The following is a 20,082-nucleotide window of genomic DNA, read 5'->3' on the forward strand; positions in this document are numbered from 1 at the left end:
GGGACACCGGTTCCCCTCACCGCGTCCTCCCGCCAAAATCCAGCGGGAACACGGCGAGGGAGAGGGGAGCGGGGCTCAAACCCTGCCAAGCCATCAGACCCTGTCCGCTTTCTCGAGCACAAGCAGCGAAAAAAAAAAAAAAATCCAGAAAACCTGAATGAGTAACAAAGCCAGTTTCTCTACAGAGGCCGTGGTTTTAGCGTACAGAAAATAAAGCATCCATCTCTTAAAGCCAGTTCACAAGTTTTTCCTGAGGCTCAGACTAACGCTACAATTTTATTCCACATGATGCATGATGCTGTCTTCTTACCAGAGGGGCGCACCATCCATGGGAGCAGCAGTGATAAAAGAAATCAGGAATTGCACTCAGAAAAATGTGAAGATACGCTTTCAAAGGCTAGGAAATGCCAAAATGAAGCTTTGCCCCTGCAGCCTTCATTGAAGCCCTCCTTGCATGCCCAGTGCCATATGATCAGGGCAAAATTTGCTGAACCTATGCACTAAACAATTCCCTTTTCTACACTCTGCAAGGAAATACAGGAGAAATGGTTACACGGCCTAAGCTCTACCAATCAGTTCTGCATTTATGCGTTTTCCATAGAAGGAAAATACTGTTACTAAACTGGCAGCCTTGCATTGCCCCAACATATCACCATCTGTCCATATTCAAAATCTGGCCAGAAATGTACACATAGGTACCAACCGAAAATTGTAAGGATACATACGCAGCACATGTGAAAGTACTTTATCCAGGGAATTACTGACATTTTTAATGAGAAGTATCACACACTCAATTAAAATTAAGAGCTGGATAAACTCTCAAATACACTAAATATGGGGTAGAATTACAGAATTTTGACAGATACACTATAATTTTAAATCTTAAAGTATAATTGTCTCACCCTGTTATAAAAGCAAGTGCTTTAGTTTCCATGATTAGGAGATAACTATCCATGTATAGCGACACAGAAGGGAGCATCCAGGACTTAGGGGCCATCAGGCATGAGACCAGGAAGGATCTCCTGTAAAAAAATCTATCTTTAAATTACTTAAATATAAAATACTTTTGCATTTACAGCAGAGACCTGTGCACTACACAAAAGCAGTAGCAATTGCTCCTGGATGTTGGAAATTCAGGTGTGTGAGAGCCTTCTCCTGCTTAAGACTCATGTTTCTCTTTGAAGGTCTCAATACTTGCAGAGGGTCAGAGTGCACTTCAGAGGGTTTCAGATGAGATGGCTCCAATTTGGCAACAAGGAAGTGTGTTTGCACGCAGCCACCCTCAAGATCAGCAGTATTAAAGTAACTCAAAGATTAGGAGCAGCTGAAGGAAGAAAATGGATTAGAGGCAACTGGAGCAATTACAAACGCATGATACAATGCAAAGCCCTTTCGAAAGCCAGTCTGCTGCAACCACCAGCCCACATACAGGCACCCCAGACTCTGATGTAGACATGAACATACACAGACACAAAAAATGGTTTTGCATAACCCCCTTGTCATGCCTGCACACAGGGCAGCTACTGCTGGTGTGGCTCACCTAATGTGCTGTGTTGTGTGAGCAGAGCACCAGAGGACTCTGGTCACACACTGCTGTTTCCTGCTGCTCTCCCTGAGCAGTAGCCAAGGAAATCAGGACGTCCCTTCCATATACTGCTGGTTTAGTTTTGATTAGCTGCTTCATTTCCAAACCTCTACTTCCACAAATGCAACCTTTACGCACCTCACAAAGTGGATTTAGAAACCCAGAATTTATAAAAAAGCTCTGATCTACAAGGAGCTTTGAGCTCAGTTTTGGCTACTCTGAACAGGAGACTCCTCTGATCTCTTTGCAATCACTGAACCATTAGTGTTTCTGAAGTGCCTGAGCAGAGCAGTGAGGATGCTAACATCCAGGATTATACTTTCTTCCAATTTTTAGCATTTTTCAGCCCATTTCTTGGCAGGTTTCTTGGGTCACCCATTCCCACTCCCCGGTAGATGAAGCAGTCTCACCTCCACACCCCCTCCATGAGCTTAGTCTGGTGACAGCTCTTGCCCCCACTGCTCCTGCCAACCTGCTCCCTTGTAGCCCACACATCTCTCAGCCCATTGCTGACAAGAGCAGGGCCACCACCAGCAGCTGCCAGGGTGTTTGATCTGCACCCATGCCCACAGCTTGGCAAGGATGCCAACAGCAGCAAGAAGAACCAGTATCTTTCCAGCTTGCCACGCAGGCTTGCCCAGGCTGGGAGACTCAATTTAAATGTCTTTCATCCGAGCTCTAATCTTCCTTTAATTGGAGGTAATTGGTATCTGTGAAACATACACCTCTCTATCAAATGCGGCTTGAACTAGATTTCAAATTCACACAGGGAACAGCAGCATTAAAATGCTGCAATCACATAAATCTTGTCTCTTTTAAGTCAGGTTTTTCCACAAATACATTGACCTTCCTTTGCCATTGTAACCTGGTTCCTGTGGAGGCAGGATGAAGAGATTATTTCACCTAATCAGGAAGGCAATCTGTTCTCATTTTCTTGAAGCTGGGATGTGAAATGAGAGGCCCAAGGGCTAAAGTATTTCAAGGTATTCAGTGCAGTCAGAAAGCACTGCCATGAAGCTGAAGGCTGCACTGGAAATCTGAGGTTAGACAATCCTGGGAATGAATAAAATGAAAATCCTTCTCCTGGAATTCTCCTGTTTACAAGGGCAACCACCATGTTTGAGGCTTTACACCCTAAAGTTGGAGAGAAATCCCCATGCCTAGAGAAGGCATGGCAGTTCCCAGCATATGTCTGGAGAGAAGGCAGCACATACAGACCTTTCTAACAGTCCAGGCGTCCTGGGACTACAAAGCCACTTCTGATGCAGTCCCCCTTGCTTTTGTCATGGCCATCTCTTCCTACCATACTCTGATTTTCTTCGCTTGACACCAACCATTCCTGAGGTGTGGGACACATATCTCGTAGTTTTTACTTCAACATTTTAAACTAACCAGAGAAGATTAAGGCAAGCAGTGAAAAATAGCCACTAGATAAGCTTCTCCTTCTTCTAAGAACCACTCACTTCATTATCAAAGCAGCACTCTTAGTACTTCTGACTGTAGTTCCAGAGGGCTGGGCCCAAAGCTCAGGTTTTGTTTTCTGTAGACTTTCTTCCTAAGCCTTTTCATAACATGGTTCCATAAACTACACAAGAATTTAAAGTAATGTCTCTTAAGCATTAAGAAACAGAGATAATTATTCTATTCTCATTACTAACATTCCTCAGACCAACCTTCATACTTGTGCAGAAATCTACTGCAGTCTGAAGAGCAGTAATAGAAACATTTACTAATTTTGAGTGAAAACACATCAGTGGGCTTAACCTCTGAGTCAGATGGATTCTGGAGCATCTTTGCTGGCAAGAGTCAAACATGTTTCATTTTTTAAAAAAAGAAGTGCCTTTTTTAAAAAAGAAGTGCTGAAGTATCTGTCTGTATCATCTGTGCTTGGGCTATCAAAGCAGCAAAGGAAAAACACTTCTATGGGAAGAGCAGTTGTGGTGAGTTGACCATGGCTGGATGTCAGATGCTGACCAAAGCTGTACTATCACTCCTCTCAGAGAGAAAATACAATGAAAGGCTCATGGGTTAAGATAAGGACAGGTAGAGGTCACTCACCAATTACCATCATGGGCAAAACAGACTATTTGGGCAAATTATTGCCAACCACATCAGTGTAGGATAATGAAAAAAAAAAACCCAAATTTTATAACACCTTCCCTCCACCCTTCTTCTCTTCTCAGGCTTGATTTTATTCCTCATTTCCTCTCCCTCCAAACAGTGCAGGGGGATAGGGAATGGAGGTTGTGATCAGTTCATCACACATTGTCTCTGCACTCCTTCTTCAAGGAAGGATTCACACACTCTTTCCAGCATGGGGTCCCTCCTATGAGACAGTCCTTCACAAATTTCTCTAACATGTGTCCTTTCCATGCATGGGCTGCAGTTCTTCACAAACTGCTCCAACATAGCTCCCTTCCACAAGGTGTACTTCTCCAGCAGCAGACTGCTCTAGCATGGTCACAAGTGCTGCCAGACAACCTTCAGCATTGGCTGCTCTCTCCATGGGTCCATAGGTCCTGCCAGGAACCTGCTCCACTGCAGGTTTCCCACAAGGTCACAGCCTCTTCAAGCATCCACCTGCTCCAGCGTGGGGTCCTCCATGGGCTGCAGGTGGATTTCTGCATCCCTGTGAACCCCCATGAGCTGCAGAGGCACAGCTGCTTCACTGGGGGCTGCCCCACAGGCTGCAGGAGTGTCCCTGCAGGAGCAGCTCCTGCCCTCCTTCTTCACTGACCAGGTGTCTGCAGGGCTCTTTCTCGCACATAGTCTCCACTCTGGCTGCAATCTGCTCTTGGGCAGTACCCTCTTCCCCTGCATAGCCATGTTACCCCAGAGTCACTACCACCATCACTGACTCACCAGTGTTAGACCTATTGTGGAGCCAGCTGGCATTGGGTCTGTGGGACACCAGGGAAGCTTCTAGCAGCTTCTCACAGAAGCCACCCCTGCCGCCCCCCCACTACCAAAGCCTTGCCAGGGAAACCCAATGCAACAATATATATCCCCACCAACAGGGCAGCCGTACGCATTTAGGACAGTTTGCTTTCTTTTACTTGTTAAGTGCAAACAGCACTGGCTCCACAGAAGTCTTTTGCAACACAGACTGACTTTTATGTTTCAGGACTACAAACACAACACATCCAAATGCTTAGCATATTTTTTCCTTTTTCCCCCCCCTCAACTATCTTCAGCTGAGGTCAGGCATTATAATCCCAGTGAGCACATTCCACTTCTAAACACCTAACAGTTAGCTGTTTTCTGTGTTCAACACTTGGCTTCATGAACAGACAAAGCAACAGCTAAGTCTTTAGGAAGCTGCTTCAAAAGACTATTACAGATGTCTAAGCAACATGAAGCAGCATTTTTGAAATCCAACAAACAAAAAAAAAAAGACTTGGACATGGCTAAAGGAATACTTGATGAGAAACAGGATAGAATGTATGCTAGAAAATAAGGGCTGTGCTTAAACTACCTAGTCATTTGCCTCATGCCAACACTCATGCCTCAGTTTCCCTATCTCAAAAGCCAGGATAACCCATCCTTGACAAGACAGACCAAGACATTCACAAAGACTGCTATTTAACTATTACCCACCATGAGAAAAGCCTAGATACTGATCCCCAGTAGCAGTCTCTCTAAATTCATCTTTGCATGTGAGCCTGCACCAATATTAGTAAAAATTTTCCATAAAATCCTGAAATAATTACTCCTAAACTATGGCAATTTGTTGGTTGGTTGATCATTAGGGTTTTTTTCCCTTGCAGAACTTGGATGATCAGTAGTCTAACTTAAAAAAAAAAAAAAAAAAAGAACAAACCACCACAACTAAACAAAAAAAAACTTACAGTGCTTTTTTTCTTATCAACCAATTCAAAAGGTAACAATAACTATTTCAGCCACCCTTCAATTACTGTTTCACTTATTTCACCTGCTTGAGCTCAGACTGCTTCACTGTAATTATGGATGTCTGTCTCATAACTCTGTGCCTGGTTACCACAAACATCTTTTAAGTCTTTTCTAAGGAAGAGGGAGGACATCAGCCTTCCACCACTGCCAGCAGAAGAGTAGCTGCAGTACACAGATTCAATACCCTGCTGGCAGTGTTACCAACATGACATACACTGGTACCAAGTTTTAAATAAAATGGCACTGCACTGGGGCACTGCATGCTTATACCAGGATTCAGTTAAAACATAATTTGTAGTGGATGAAACAGTAATTTCATCCAAAGCAGTTTCCAGATCTAGTTCCCCATACAAACACATAAACTCTTCTCCCAGCAAATGAGGCACAGCAAATGAGGACCTTACCACCCCCTGGCAGTAATGACAATGCCAGATAGAAGATGAGAATCAACTGTTTTGTCTTTGCACAAGACCTCTGTTCTACATGATCATTTGTCACATACAGGGCAAATAAATAATAGGTGACACCAGCACTACCTCTGCTTATGCAGCCCTGTCAGAATCAGCAATTCCCCAACATACCTAACACACATTGAAACAGAAAAACACAACAGACCAACTTCAATCAGACACTTGGTTACACTATTTCTGTGTGCCTGGGAAACACATTTGGACAAGAAATAACCTACTTCACTTTATCATCATTAGTTTCAGTACTTCCCACAGGAAGGAGCTCAAACCCTTGTGAAAACTGACTCCTGCATTTAGCTCCCCCTCTTGTCCAACACTCCAATGTGCCACCACTCTAAAGCTGCCACAGAAGCTCAGGATCAGCCAAGACAGAGGCTCCTTAGCAGCAGTGGCAAGTGCTACATCCAGATGGGCCTTCCAGGACACCCCCCAAAAGCCATTCCACAGGAACCAGAGTAGCAGGCAAGGCAGTGGACTCCAACCTTCACAGCAATACGGCTAAAAAGACAGGCTACAGAACTTCAATCGCACCTGCAAACTTGGAGAGGAGGGCATTGCAGTGTTATTTATTTATTTATTTATTAGGGTTGCTGTGTAACTGCGTAGCACTTGTTTCATCTTTTGCTATAGACTGAAACAAGTATTTGCTCCAGCAAGTCAATTCACACATAAAAACCAGTGGACTCACAAAAGGAAAATTTGTCAAGATGATTCTTATAAATCTGATAGACCCATCAGCATCCCCAGTGCTGCCTGGATCAAGGCACCCGTTCTTCACTCCAACACTGACTCTTCATCCAAGACAGCCTCTCGCCATTTACCAGCAGAACTCAGAGCAGGGCAGTAACACCACCCATGGGACCAGATACACTTCTTCTCTAGCAGCAGTCCAGAGAATGGAGTCAGGGAGAAGTTCCAAAATAAAAAGGACACTGCTACATTTTTAATAGTTTATTAACACTTCAACCTTTAATAACTTTGAAGAAGGCCTGAAAGATAAGTTTTGCTTATTGACTTTGTCTTTTCCCCTTTGGCAAAATGTCACCCTTCAACTCCTCCCTCCACCCTCCCTCCTCCCAGGAGGATAATGAAGTTCCAAGCTAATGTTTGGTTGCTTCTTTTAAGTAAGTTGGCTTCAAACATAGCAGCAGAAACATGCAAGCCAGGGCAATAGTGTCTGTAAACAGCTTTTAGAGAATGAATAGAAACACACAAGTAACTTGTGCATTGATACAAATAACTTTTTCTTAAATGAACTTTATATATCTTTTTTTTAAAGTGGGTTAAATTTGGTGCCCAGAATTACTACAGCAGCTGTATCTTCTAGTTAGCTATATTTTTTCCCCCCTGAACCATACTACTCTTTTTTAAAGTGCTATATTCATAAAAATTTTTATATAACTACTTTGATATTGTATACTTGTATCATCTTGCCCTTTTCAGAAATCAGATGAGCAACCTGCAATGTGTATTTAACTGAAATTAGGCATTTACCCTGACACAACTTTATGGGCATCATGGTCTGCTCCTCTCACCAGGAGCAGGTGAAGAGACTGTATTTCCCTGTGCTTACATACACGAGTAAGCAGGCAGACAAAGCAAGAAGTTCTAACCATTTCAGGAACAAAGACAAACAATTTAATCCATATTACATAATTCATTGAATACAGCTGATCTCATCCAAAGTGACTCCTGAGAGCAAAATAGTTTTAGCATTACATTTTATATACAGCTATGAAGGGACTACGGGAAACCAAGACAGTCTCCTTAGAGCATTACTGAGAACTCTGGTTACAAGAGCGCTGCACACTTGAAAGCATCACTTAAACCACGACCCAAGTTCTACCATCAATTTTTTTTCTTATTTATGAAAAAAAGTTATTTCACTCTGATTTTATCATTACTTTTACCATATTTCTGCTGCAAGATATCAAAACCTGAGTCAGCTGCATTGAGCATTGACTTTTTTTCTGGTTTTAAGTCCTCTAAGTGCTAGCACCTTGGAAAACCTCCGCACACCATGCTGTAAACATTTTAAGATCTTCCAGAGTGTTTTGTGTGGTTTTTCTCCCTTCAATGCAGGAAAAACTGCTCTATCTGAAGCAAACTACATCCTGCACAATATTGCTTTCGTTATTTTCCACGTAATCAGTTTGGAACAGGCTATGAAAGTTTGATGTGGAAATGTTCTGTTAGAGAAAAAAATCAGAAGAAATACACCATTCTGAACCAGCGGAACCAAAATAATCAAAACCTTAACACATTTTTTTTCCAGTCACTGGGATGGAAGGAGACTTGAATGCAGACACTGGAACAAGTAATTGGAAACATCAGTGCTTGCATGCTTAAGTGAAAAGATAAGCAGTATTTGCATTTTCTCCATCATCTTCCTTGTACATGTGCAAGATTTTATAAAAAAAGTTTATCACAGAGAGCTATGACAGAACATGATGTAATTGAAAAAAAAAAAGCAGTAGAAATCAAAGGCAACCAAGATAATGTACATCTTTCCCAGAACATTCTTCTCAGCTACATAAGGTGTGCACATACCAAGGTCTAACACACTTAGCTGCACCACATCAAGTCAAGCTGTCCAAGAGCATACACAATTTTGCTTACAGGAGTATACCTCTTTCACAATTTTTCAAGTTTACAAGTAATTCCCTGTATTGGATTATGCTTACTCAGAAGTACAGATAATATTTCGTTTCAATACTACTGTTCGTTTTTATGACATATTCAGAGATGAGGCAAGACGTAAGATTAAGTGCAGGGAAGCATTTCAGACCCCAAAAATTCATTTTTTAAAACTTAGCTATACATGGTTAAAACAAGGTAGAGTTGCATAAAATGATTTTTATTTCCCAAAGGTGAGCAACTGAGCCAAAGGTAAGCAACTCAGCGAACATCAACTCTTCTGCATCATGGAATTCACTACAGGTGTCTGAATCTTCAACTTGCATTTTTTAGTTTCTGCTAAGACAGAATTATAAACTGAGTAAGTTAATATATGTGAATTAAGTACCCTTAAGAAATCAAAGAATAATGTTGACTCCTGGAAGACACCCAGAAGATCCAAAGATGGAACAGAAGGTTGATTATTACACTCCTGCACAATCCAAGCAAATTGTTAATATATTGAAAACATTCATGTCTGGCATTTGCACCTGCTGGATATCCAAATTATTCTGTCCCAAAACAAGTTTGATAACCATCTTCTTTGTAGCTGAAAGCAGCCAGAAAACAGTTCATTTTTTTAAACAAATGGAATGGAAACCTTTTTTTTTTTTCTTTCCCAAGCTTCAATTACAACAGTCAAAGCCAGAGACTTAAGCAAATAAACTTCAAAGTAGCCATTTGTTACAAGTAGCAAATTACCATGAACAATGAACTTGTTAAGAATCCCCTCTAAAAGCACGACACACACAAACAGGCTACCCAGCAGAAAAATCTGTTAACAATTTTATTTCTTTTGTCATGTTAAATATTATGGGACAGGACTGTTAAGGATGAAGAACTCTCAACAATGCCTCACAAGGAATAAGAAAGAAATTCTGCCATGATATTAGCAAAGTAAGGTAAGGAGAAAATTTACACAGTAAGAGGCACCATTTCCCCCAGAATACCTCTTGTCATATTCCTGAATGAGTGGGATTAGCAATCTAATAAATCATTTGTCAAGAGGTAACAGCAACAGATAAAATTTTAAAGGATTATTAAAATAACATTTACAAGACTCTGAACAATTTTCGAATTCTTATTAAAACCACAGAAAGAAAGAACAATTCTTTATTTATGAATTTTCATAAAGGACTGACTGTGCAACTGATACCTGCTATTGATGACTGAATGTACAATTTTGTCCAGCAGCTGAACAGTTTGTCTTTTCAGATTGTGTTTTCTAACCGTGCGAGATCATTAAAGGCAAAGCCTGTTATGATGCTGTACACAAGAACGGCCACTCGGGCCATACTACCCATGATGTGGTAGGTAAACAAACCTTTTTCTGGCCAAGAGAAAACAAAACAAAACAAAAAAAAAACAGAAACAAAAAAAAAAAAAAAAGGAAGCTGCAGTTTTGCATGCTTCTCTCACTCATTCTTTCTACAAGATGAACTTCCCTAGAAAGAATCCAATGAAAATGGCTGCAATTACAACAAGAAGTGAAGGAAGAGAATTAGAGCCATTATCTCTGAGGGCCAAAGCTGCGGGTGATCCAGATTTATCCGAGTGTGCTACCTTTCTGAGCCTCAAGCCTTCATCCTGAGGGGAAGAAAAAACACAGATGGAAAAGAAACATAAATACATCACCAGGACAGTAAAAGCTGAACTCAAAAGGCCAGATTTACTGGTGAATATTTAAATAAAGTTTAAAAAAAAACCCCAAGACATACAAAATTACATCACATCAAAATCCAAAACATGAACATATAAAACCATATTTTAAATAAGGACTTCAATTCACTAGTCTCTCTGCTTAAAAAAAATACAAAAAATCTTGCTAGGCCCAATGAAGCATTCTGCTCTTACTTAATATGTGTCAAAATTAAATAGCAGTAATTCTTTATTGTTAAGGAGAAATATCTGCTTTGTTTAGTGTCAGTGTCATCAGAGTAACAGGTGTGGAGATATCATATTATCATAATTCTTTAAAAGGCTACCATGGCAAATGAAATTGTCAGAACTGTTCCAAAAGGAAATGTATAGAAAAGACACAAAGTCATGTATTGACTAGTTACTGGTCACTGAAAAGACACCTTTACATAAAGGTATAAGAAAGTAGTGCTTGCTTACCTCCTCTGGCCAAACAATTGCTCTTGTTCACTAGCTGTTTGTAATACAAAATGTTACTGCTCTAGATGTCACTCATTATCAATGAAAAATAAAGCACTTTTACAAAGTTACTAATTCAGTAGCTTTGACATAGACTTCAAGTAACTAAGATAACCTTAAACAGGGCCACTCAATTTAAGAAGAAAATTCTGCACCTTCAATGTCTCCTCCATGACAATCACAAAGTCTCAATCACTGACAAGTTCAAAATATACATTATATATAGGACGGTTAAGTCATAATTGATCTTGACATTCTAACAGCTTTATCTACTTGCTGGAATATTCATCTTTTGGCTTAATTAGAAACCAGACCTTTCACTCAAGAAGAGTGACGCCACTTCAGTATAAATGTGGATGCAGAACTTACTCTCAGGTGCCGATTTTCATCTGTCAGCTTCATAATCTCTGCCTGAAGTCTTTTGCACTCTTCCACGAGCTTCCTTGTTTCAGTGTCATTAAGTGAAACACTATGTGGTTTTGGCATCGGTCCATCCTGCTTAGATGTGTTCAGTACTGGGGTGGATTTGCTTGCATCTATATCATTCTGCAAACATCAAGAATGATTTGAGAATTTACTTATCTAAAGAAAAATCATCCACAGCTTTAAAGTGAAACAATGAAGCTACTAATAGAGTTCAATGAGGTTTATATTTACAGTAAGCTGAAGAGACACACTGACAGTTCAATTCTGATTAGCTCAAGTATTAAAAAAGCACTGTTTACCTGGTACTACGCTCTACTGAGACATAAATTAATATTTTAGCTGTTTAAGACTGAGACCCAGGAGGCATTCAAAAGAGGCATAAAATACACCAAAGAGCATTTGAACTTGGGGGGGAAATAAATGCAAGAAGGTAATCCCACAATAGTAAGAAACAAAAAGTAAAATCAGAACAGGTCATGTCACAAACTCCTATGAAGTATGTGTGACACAATGTTTTGCACTTGTAATACCTTTTAGTGAAGGAAAATAAAGTGCTGCACAAACATGAAAATTAAGTCTGACAGCATCTGAAATACACATTATTAATTTTGAAGAGTCACAAAAGGCTGTGAAAAGAACAATATTAAAATTAACTATCTTAATTCCCACAGCTCTGCCCAAAACCACACAATCATAGAATAGTTTGGGTGGGAAGGAACCTCAAAGAAAATCTAGTTCCAATCCCTTCCCCCTCGGCCCACTACAGGCAGGGACAATTTTCACCAGATCAGATGCTCAAAGCCTGATCCTACACAGCCTTGAACACCTTCAGGGATGCGACATCCACAGTTTCTCTGGGTAATCTGTTCCAGTGCCTCTCTACTTCCTGAGCAAAGAATTTCCTCTGGAGATCTAACCCAAATCTTTCCTCTTTTAGCTGAAAATTATTTCCCCTTGTGCTATCAGTATCTGCCTGTGTTAAAAGTTGCTGCAATGAGGTGTCCATGGAACCTTCTCCAGGCTGAACAATCCCAGTTCTCTCTGCCTGTCTTCAAAGGAGAGGTGCTCCAGCCCTCTGAGCATCTTCATGGCCCTCCTCTGGACTTGCTCCAGCAGGTCCACATGCTTCTTATGCTAGGGAACCCAGAGCTGCACTCAGGACTTCAGATAGGGTCTCACAAGGGCAGAGTAGAAGGAGGGAGAATCTCCTCCCTGGACCTGCTGGCTACATTTCTTGTGGTGCAGTCCCAGATGCAATTGGCTTTCTGGGCTGTCAGCACACACTGTAGATTCATGTCCAGCTTTTCAACCATGAGAACCCCCAAGACCTGGCAAGCCTGACTGCCAGAAAAGACTGAGGCATAGAAGTCAGTGAGTACCTCAGCCTTCTCCGTATTTGTTGTCACCAGCTCTCCTTTCCTGTTTATCACGGGGGTTCACTCTCCTTGTCCTTTCTTTTCTAACATACTCCATACTTATGGAGTCCCTTCTTGTTACTCTTCAGATCCCTTGTCACATCCCATTTCATCTGTGCCTTAGTTTTCCTGATCCCACCCCTACACATCCCCAAACCATACCCCTGTACTTCCCAAGTCACATGTCCCAGCTTCCACTGGCTGTGCATTGCCTTCTTACTCAATGCAAGGAGCAGATCCTTGCTCAGCCATGCCATTTTCTGGCCTGCCTTCCTTGATTTCTTACACATGAGGTTGGAGAGCTCTTGCACTCTAAGAAAAATGGCCTTAAAGAGCTGGCCCTAGAAGGGCCTAAAGCCCCTTAAGAGTGTAAAGAGATGACTTTTTAATTCAAGAGTAAGCTCCTCTGTCCCTAGGGACGGTTTCTTAGGAGGAAGTACAAAAGGAGGTAGCTTTGTATAGCCCATTACATTTCTCTCACTACATTACACACTTCATAAAATTAAAGCCAGAAAGTAGGTACCTAAATGCCTTGATAATAAATGCTCAACCTTACATTTTTACTGTTTAACACACATTTAGGAAGTTTACACCTTCATCTCATAAATTATCCTTTTCAAAAAAGAAAGAAAAAACAATAAACCAACCCCAAAATCCCTGACTACAAAGCAATCCCTACATCCCCTTCCCCTCAAGACTAAACTGAGATTGCATCTGAAAACTATAAAGTATAAAAATAACAAAAATATAGTTTTTTGCAACTGCTCTCCGTTGCTGGAGTTTTTAAAGATGTGGTTGGACAGAGTGCTCCCTCTGGGACATGCTCTTGGACCAGATGGTATTTCAAGGTCCCATTAAACCTGGGCTAATCCATGATTCTGTGAATCCTTAAAAAGATATATACTGAACACTCTTCCTGTCTAATTTAGTTCAAATTCCATCAATTCATTTAGTCATTACATCAAATAAGTTAAAAAAAACCCTGAAATTTCTGTGAGATCCTACCAGTCAGTGTATGACAGTTTCTTATTCCTTACTTACCAGTTTATCATTTTCGTTGGGCATTTCAAACACACATCTCAATTTGGAGTCCATCAACTCATCAGGTTTTGCTTCTTTCCACTAAGAAATCAATTAACACAGTTATTTAACATGCTGGACTTATGCAAACATCTCAACAGTTCATGGCTTGCTCTTAGCACTGACCTCCTATACAGCTGAATAGCATGCTTACCCTCCCTGCAATTTTCAGACTTGCTTATGAACAATGCTTTTTGTTCACACTCACTGCTGTGAAGTAACAAAAGCTAGAGATGGTTATTCAAGTCTGGAAATGAAAAAGAGTAAACTGAATGCAAGGATGGATCCATTAGAGGTTTGTATGACACGGGGAGGGGACAATACAGTGGTTTCTTAACACAGAACAAGAAACAAGTAGCATCTGAGTCAGTTTGAAACGAAAAGTTCTAGCTCTATTATGCCTCAGTAAATGCACTGCTTGTATCCCATCTTGAAAGCACTGATTTTAAATAAAGGATTGAAAGACACCTTTTAGTGACTCAACATGTGTTCTAGAGTAAATTTCTTTAGTTCTTCATATTTTAGACTTTTAACCACTTTCTCCTTTTACTGCATATCATGTGACAATTTGAGCCTAGAGAATTTTTCAAAGCTGTTTATAAAAAACATTTAAATTTTAATGGTTCTCAGTATATTTAAATAACTAAACTATGCTGGAATCTCTCTACTCAACTGACAATTAACTTTCAAAGCACACACCTCATGTAGTTGCCTTAAATTCTAAGGCTTGGAGACAGGTTTGAAGTCTGCAGCAATTTTTCTAATTGGTCCTCCTGTTACCTTACAGGTGTTATAGATTCAAATATTCAGGTTTTCCATAACATGCTTCCTATTTTTTTTTTCCAGCAGTATTAGTTATACAGTAACTTTCAATTACAATTAGCGATTTTCTGCAAGATCAGTTTCTCAGTACTGTATACCTGAACTCACTAAGAAAGCAGCTATTTGAAAGGAAGGCAGCTATTTGAAAGGTATTTCTGAAGCTGATTTTTATATCCTCACCAAACAGGCATGTTTCATTTACCAAACATAACCAAGAGCATATGAAGAAAAACAAACCAGTTCAAAAAGGCAGACAGCGTTAACATTCCATGTCTCCAAAGCTTCACAAAATCTAGAAGATTTTCCACTGCTTCCAGTGAAGACTGATGTCACAGTAGTCTTTGCCTTCACATACGGGGACAGAGCCCAAAAGGTCTCTTGGATTTCAGCAATTTATAAAATCTCATCTTTATCCTTTGTTTTCCCTCTCCTTGTCTGCCTTGAGTGAACATCAAATGTACCTGTGTGAACCCAGGCATTACTTAAAATATTTTGTTGAGTTAGAAGCAACATTGACCTCCACCTTAGGACATACTTATGTGAGTCCACATACACCCTAAAAGGCATGTTCTGACAACTGAGGGCTTCATTCCCATTGGTGCCAGCCAGCAAAATCAGAAATAGGCACCTTCCTTCTGAACTAACAAGCACAAACCTACATACCTTCTTTCTGGATCTTGCATCAGACCAACCCAGCCTAAGAACTAAAGTTACAACATGTTCTATCAAAACAGAAAATAAATCTATCATTTGTGCTGTGTTTAGCCAGCACTTGGTATCTTGTAGGGAGACATCTTAGTCTTGAAAATGTTTTAATTCATTATAATTCCATTCAACATTTCATTTAAACACTTTTCATACCAAATGAAACCATTTACATACAGCTTCAGGCTTGTTGTTTGAATATACTCTTGATTCCTTTAAATTAAATCTGTTTATCCCTTTTAAATTAGCTGCATATAAAGGTACAATATGCCCATATTTTAACACTGAACTGACCTTACCTTAGACTCACTCCTATTTCCATTCAGTAACCTCTATGTTAATCACTACAGGCAAGTTCTAAGAGGTGACCTTGTTCAGAGAAAACCCAATTCTTCAAAAAGGAATTGCAAAAACATGAATCGTTTATAGTTAAGCCAAAATTTTTAAGGAACAAAATACAACAGCCATTTTACCCCAATTCTACTTACCACTGCCTCCATATCTGTAATATTTGGTGGTGCATAGGTTGTTTGTACCATAAACTTGTGTTTACTCTTCTCATTTGGGTCGTAGTCAAAAGGCTGCAGCATTACTGTTCCAAAGGAAACAATAAAACTGTGATTCTTCAGCTAATCACTACAGCAAGCATGTACATACAGTCAACACTTCAGATTTAGTCCTCATTGAATAGAGGGCTGAAAGTTAAATGCAAAGGCAGTGCATACACTGTAGAAAAGGGGACTAAGAGGTCGGAGTATGGTGTGGCTGACATGATTATTTCTGTAATTACTATAGGAAAAGACATTTCATATACAAATATGAACAAACATCCTGTAAAAGAGACTGAAAAAAAAATTACATCTAAATATGTGTATGTGGGAGTAGACTTGCAACTTGATCTACCAGAGGATGAGGACTCAATGAACAGGAGAGATAAATTACTTTGCAGTGTACATACACCTGTCTTCCACTGAATGGGAATTTCAGTTCAGTACATCTTTATACAAAATTAAAAGAAGCAGAGGCAGTTTCAGAAAAATATAAGAAAAAATACATGGAGTCCTATAACAGTTACCTATATGTACCTATTTTATAGCAATGAGAAAGCTATGGCAGAGATACTGATGATAGAGCTAGAAAAATGAAAAAGCAGAGGGGGAAACATTAACAAGTAACAGTAACAAGCTGTGAAGGAACAAGAGTAACATGGTATATTATGAAAAAAACCCAACAACAAGCTGTTGCTATTAACAAGTTTACAGCATACAATACATGACAGGATAATAAATAGTAAATTTAGAGTATCATTGTAAAGAAAAACAGCTCTCACGGAATTTGTATTTCTGGAAAAAAAAAAGAAAAAACATGGCGGAAGAAGGTTACTTAGTGATTCACAGTTGAAAAGTAATAAATGATTAAAAAATGTCAGTGGACTTCTTTAAAATGACTGTCAAATCACATTTCCAACAATGATTTTAAAAACTGTCTTGGCTGTGAATCAGCACAATGCATTAAACAGGCTGAAGACAGCTAACACTATCACAACATTCAGTTTTGAAAATAAGAGCTTCAGCCCACAGTATCCTATAGTTATTTCTCTCTGCAAAACAATATGAGAGAAATCTATTTTTAATTATATGAAAGATGACTCAGCACTGAAAACATTCAGCTGAGAGACTGATGAGATAAAGTGGGTCACTAGAAAAATAATCTGTGCAGTTATCTTAGCAAATGACCCAAAAGAAATTATATGCCTAAAAACAAAAATATGAAGCTGACTCTGTGGGGAAGAGAACTTAGTTCTGAAAAGTACTGTGGAATCACTGTAACTAAACAATGACACTTGAAAACATCTTGAGGTCACTGTAGCTGAATAACTGCATGAGAATACAGCAATACAGAAATAGGCACATCAAAGACTTCCTGCCATGCCAACTGAAGACTCGAGTGACATGTTTCCCTTTATTGGAGATCCTGAAGCCAGAGTATTGTTTACAGCTCCAGTACTGACTCATTTAAAAAACCAAAATATTTAAAGTTTTAAAAAGATAATTTATAGCTATGAAACACAGGATGTAATCCCTCAATCTATTCAATTCCCTGAAGAGAAATGCCAGCAAGATCTTGATTGTGATATTGAACTACCCAGTGGAAAAATCCCAGATACCAGGTCAAACACACAGCTAAGGTAAAATGGCTCTAAGTTGTAGCTGAAGACAGAAACAAAGAAGTTTTTGACTATTTGAATCTTAAATCAATTCTCAGTAAAATCATCTTTCATCCCCAAGTCAGTGAATAAGTACCATGAGTCAAGATGCTGGACTGCCCATGGGAAGCAATGATGAAGTTTTCAAGGGCCCCATTCTACAGATCGTATCTGATTAGAAAACTCCTACAAGGAAAGTTACTCTAAGGTTTAATCAATCATAAACTCGTTTTGTGTTCTTCTTTGCATCATTTGAACATATCACCTGAAGACAGCTCTCCAGCTTCTCTTAAACTTCCCAAAGGGTGTAAGAATGTGGATCTGAAAAGCTCTGAGGATTGCTCCCTTATTTCCCTTTTGCTTTGCTACAGAGGTCTCCAAGGGTTCTAAAATAATCAGTTTTCTAGACCTAGGAGATCTAGGAGTTCACATCTGTATTGCCTGTGATATCTACAACCTGAATGAATATCCCTTATTCTAGAGATTCTACCACAAAACGGTCAGGAGAATGACCTACAAAAATCATTTACCAAATCTGCAGTCTTCCCATTTTCTTGAAAAAAAACTACTAGATACAATTGTAAACTATTTTTTTCTTAAATGCTATGAACTATGAAATGTTACACTTTAAGCACATCAGAGCAACCAAGGAACGTTCTACTTCAGGATACAAACATGAATATAGTAGTCTGAGGCAAAGGTACTGTTAATGTCACTGCCCATTTTCAACTTGCTTTTCCTCCTTTTGAGAGCCACAAATAAATGTGACAAAGACAAGTATTTCTACATGGAGGATTTTTTCATGTATCATTGCAGCTCTATATCAACTTGCCATCACACTAATGAGGGGAATCCTTTCTATTTAAAAATAAAAAGGTTTCAAAAAGCTGACATACTTCAAACAGTCTTTAGGATCGAGCATTAGGGAACTGCATCAGAGGCCTTAAGAACACTTAACCTACAACTGCATATATTTATTTTTACCTGAAACAATTACAGATGATCCTGGGTCAATAATTCCACTGTTTGGCCTCACGCAGTATCGACGAGGTGCTGTGGTCTTCACTTTGAAGCATACTTTTCTATCTGATGGATTTCGTAGTTTAAGATTTGTAGTTACTACATCTGTAAAGGGACCTGAAAAAAAAAAGGTTGGTCTTTTTAAAATATACGCACATCTCTGGAGAAGAAATCTCTTTATACAGTACAAGTAACTCTTAAAATACATCTTGTTGCCAACTGGCAAAAGCAGGTTAAATCCTACACCTGTTAGGCACATATCCTGTGTTACATGCAAAGAGCGCTCTATCACCTTAGTTGTAACAATATACATTACAGCAATCAAGAACTCTTAAATACTACAACAGACTTGAGCTGCTGGCACAAGTGGTTCATATATGAATATACTACTCCTACCAAATCATTCTTAATATTTGAAGTATCCAGAAGGTACTGGTCACATGCAAAAGTAAATTTTGCTGAATTGTTCTTCAGGAGTAGAAGTCACCCATTCTTTGGAACTCTTTCAATTGTGTAAAGAAAGAAAACACTGAGACTAAAACATAGTCACTGGTCTTGAGATTTCAACTTCGGTAGGCTTCTGACCTCCCATAGAGTTAAAAGAACAAGGTATCAATCTTCGCTTTTACATTCAAAATAAGCAAGAGAGATGATACTCTGTTTATGCATGTACTCTAACTGATCCACAGAAAAGCAACAGTTGCTATTGTAGTTGAAGTTGCATATTTATGTATTCAATGCAGTGTACTCTTGAAACCGTATTTATGTTAAACCTTCAGGATAGGAATTCCTTCCAAGTCTGGACAAGAGGCATAATTCTAATATCACACTGCAAAAGCACATATTCCAGCAGAGATCACCTTCATGCAATGCCACACAGTAACAGCACAAAAAATAAGGTTCACAGCATTCTGAGCAGCGTTAATCTTCCCTATGCTTGTGTCATCTGAAAGCAAGACTGCAAGGGCTCTAGAAAAATGGTGTTTCATATGAGCATGAAATTTATTCAAGAATATTCCACGTGTACATTAACTTTTCAGAACCTTCTTTAGAGTTCTTTAAACATATTAAATGACTACAAAATCATTTTTATCAGTATTGAAAACACAACAACTTTTCCATTAAACAACTACAATGAAAGCAAACCTCAGATTAAATTGGATGAAAAATATAAGTGATACGAACAAGTGGTAAGGTACAACAAAACCACTAATTGCATGAGACAAAGGAAGTCAACTCAGAAAAGTCAGAACACCTTATTCCATAGAGGAGTCTGGACTTTTCTGAAGGAAAAAGCTCTGCCTGCTAGCAAACACATTACTACACTAGAGGGCTCACTATTTGACTGATGCCTTTATTTCTATAACTCATTCCAAGTACTTGATTTTGAGAGAGCATTAAACAGTCCTAACACAAAACACCAAAATACAAATACATAAAGACTAAAAAGAGAATCACTGAGAACCAGAACAATGAGATGCAGATGAAGATACAAGCTAGGTTTACAATCAGTGAGGTTTTTTTTGACAAAATAGGAACTGGTATTATTTGTCTGAAACTTCACTTCTGATCTGACTTTACATGGTGGATGAAGTAAGTCATCCTCTCAAT

At 39.3% G+C, this 20,082-nt stretch overlaps 1 protein-coding gene across 1 annotated transcript; it reads right to left on the reverse strand.

The window, feature by feature from the left end:
* Nucleotides 1-7,579: 7,579 nt before the first annotated feature.
* On the reverse strand, nt 7,580-18,584 carry VAPA (VAMP associated protein A). The gene is made up of 5 exons (XM_031058858.1): nt 18,436-18,584; nt 15,734-15,837; nt 13,680-13,760; nt 11,167-11,343; nt 7,580-10,227 (listed from the first exon to the last, which is right to left on the reverse strand). The coding sequence occupies exons 2-5, from the start codon at nt 15,833-15,835 to the stop codon at nt 10,069-10,071; spliced, it is 519 nt and encodes a 172-aa protein (XP_030914718.1). The 5' UTR covers nt 15,836-15,837; nt 18,436-18,584; the 3' UTR covers nt 7,580-10,068.
* Between the last annotated feature and the right edge of the window lie 1,498 nt (nt 18,585-20,082).

The sequence above is a fragment of the Geospiza fortis genome, unplaced genomic scaffold, assembly GCF_000277835.1.
Source record: "Geospiza fortis unplaced genomic scaffold, GeoFor_1.0 scaffold100, whole genome shotgun sequence".
NCBI classification, from domain to species: domain Eukaryota; kingdom Metazoa; phylum Chordata; class Aves; order Passeriformes; family Thraupidae; genus Geospiza; species Geospiza fortis.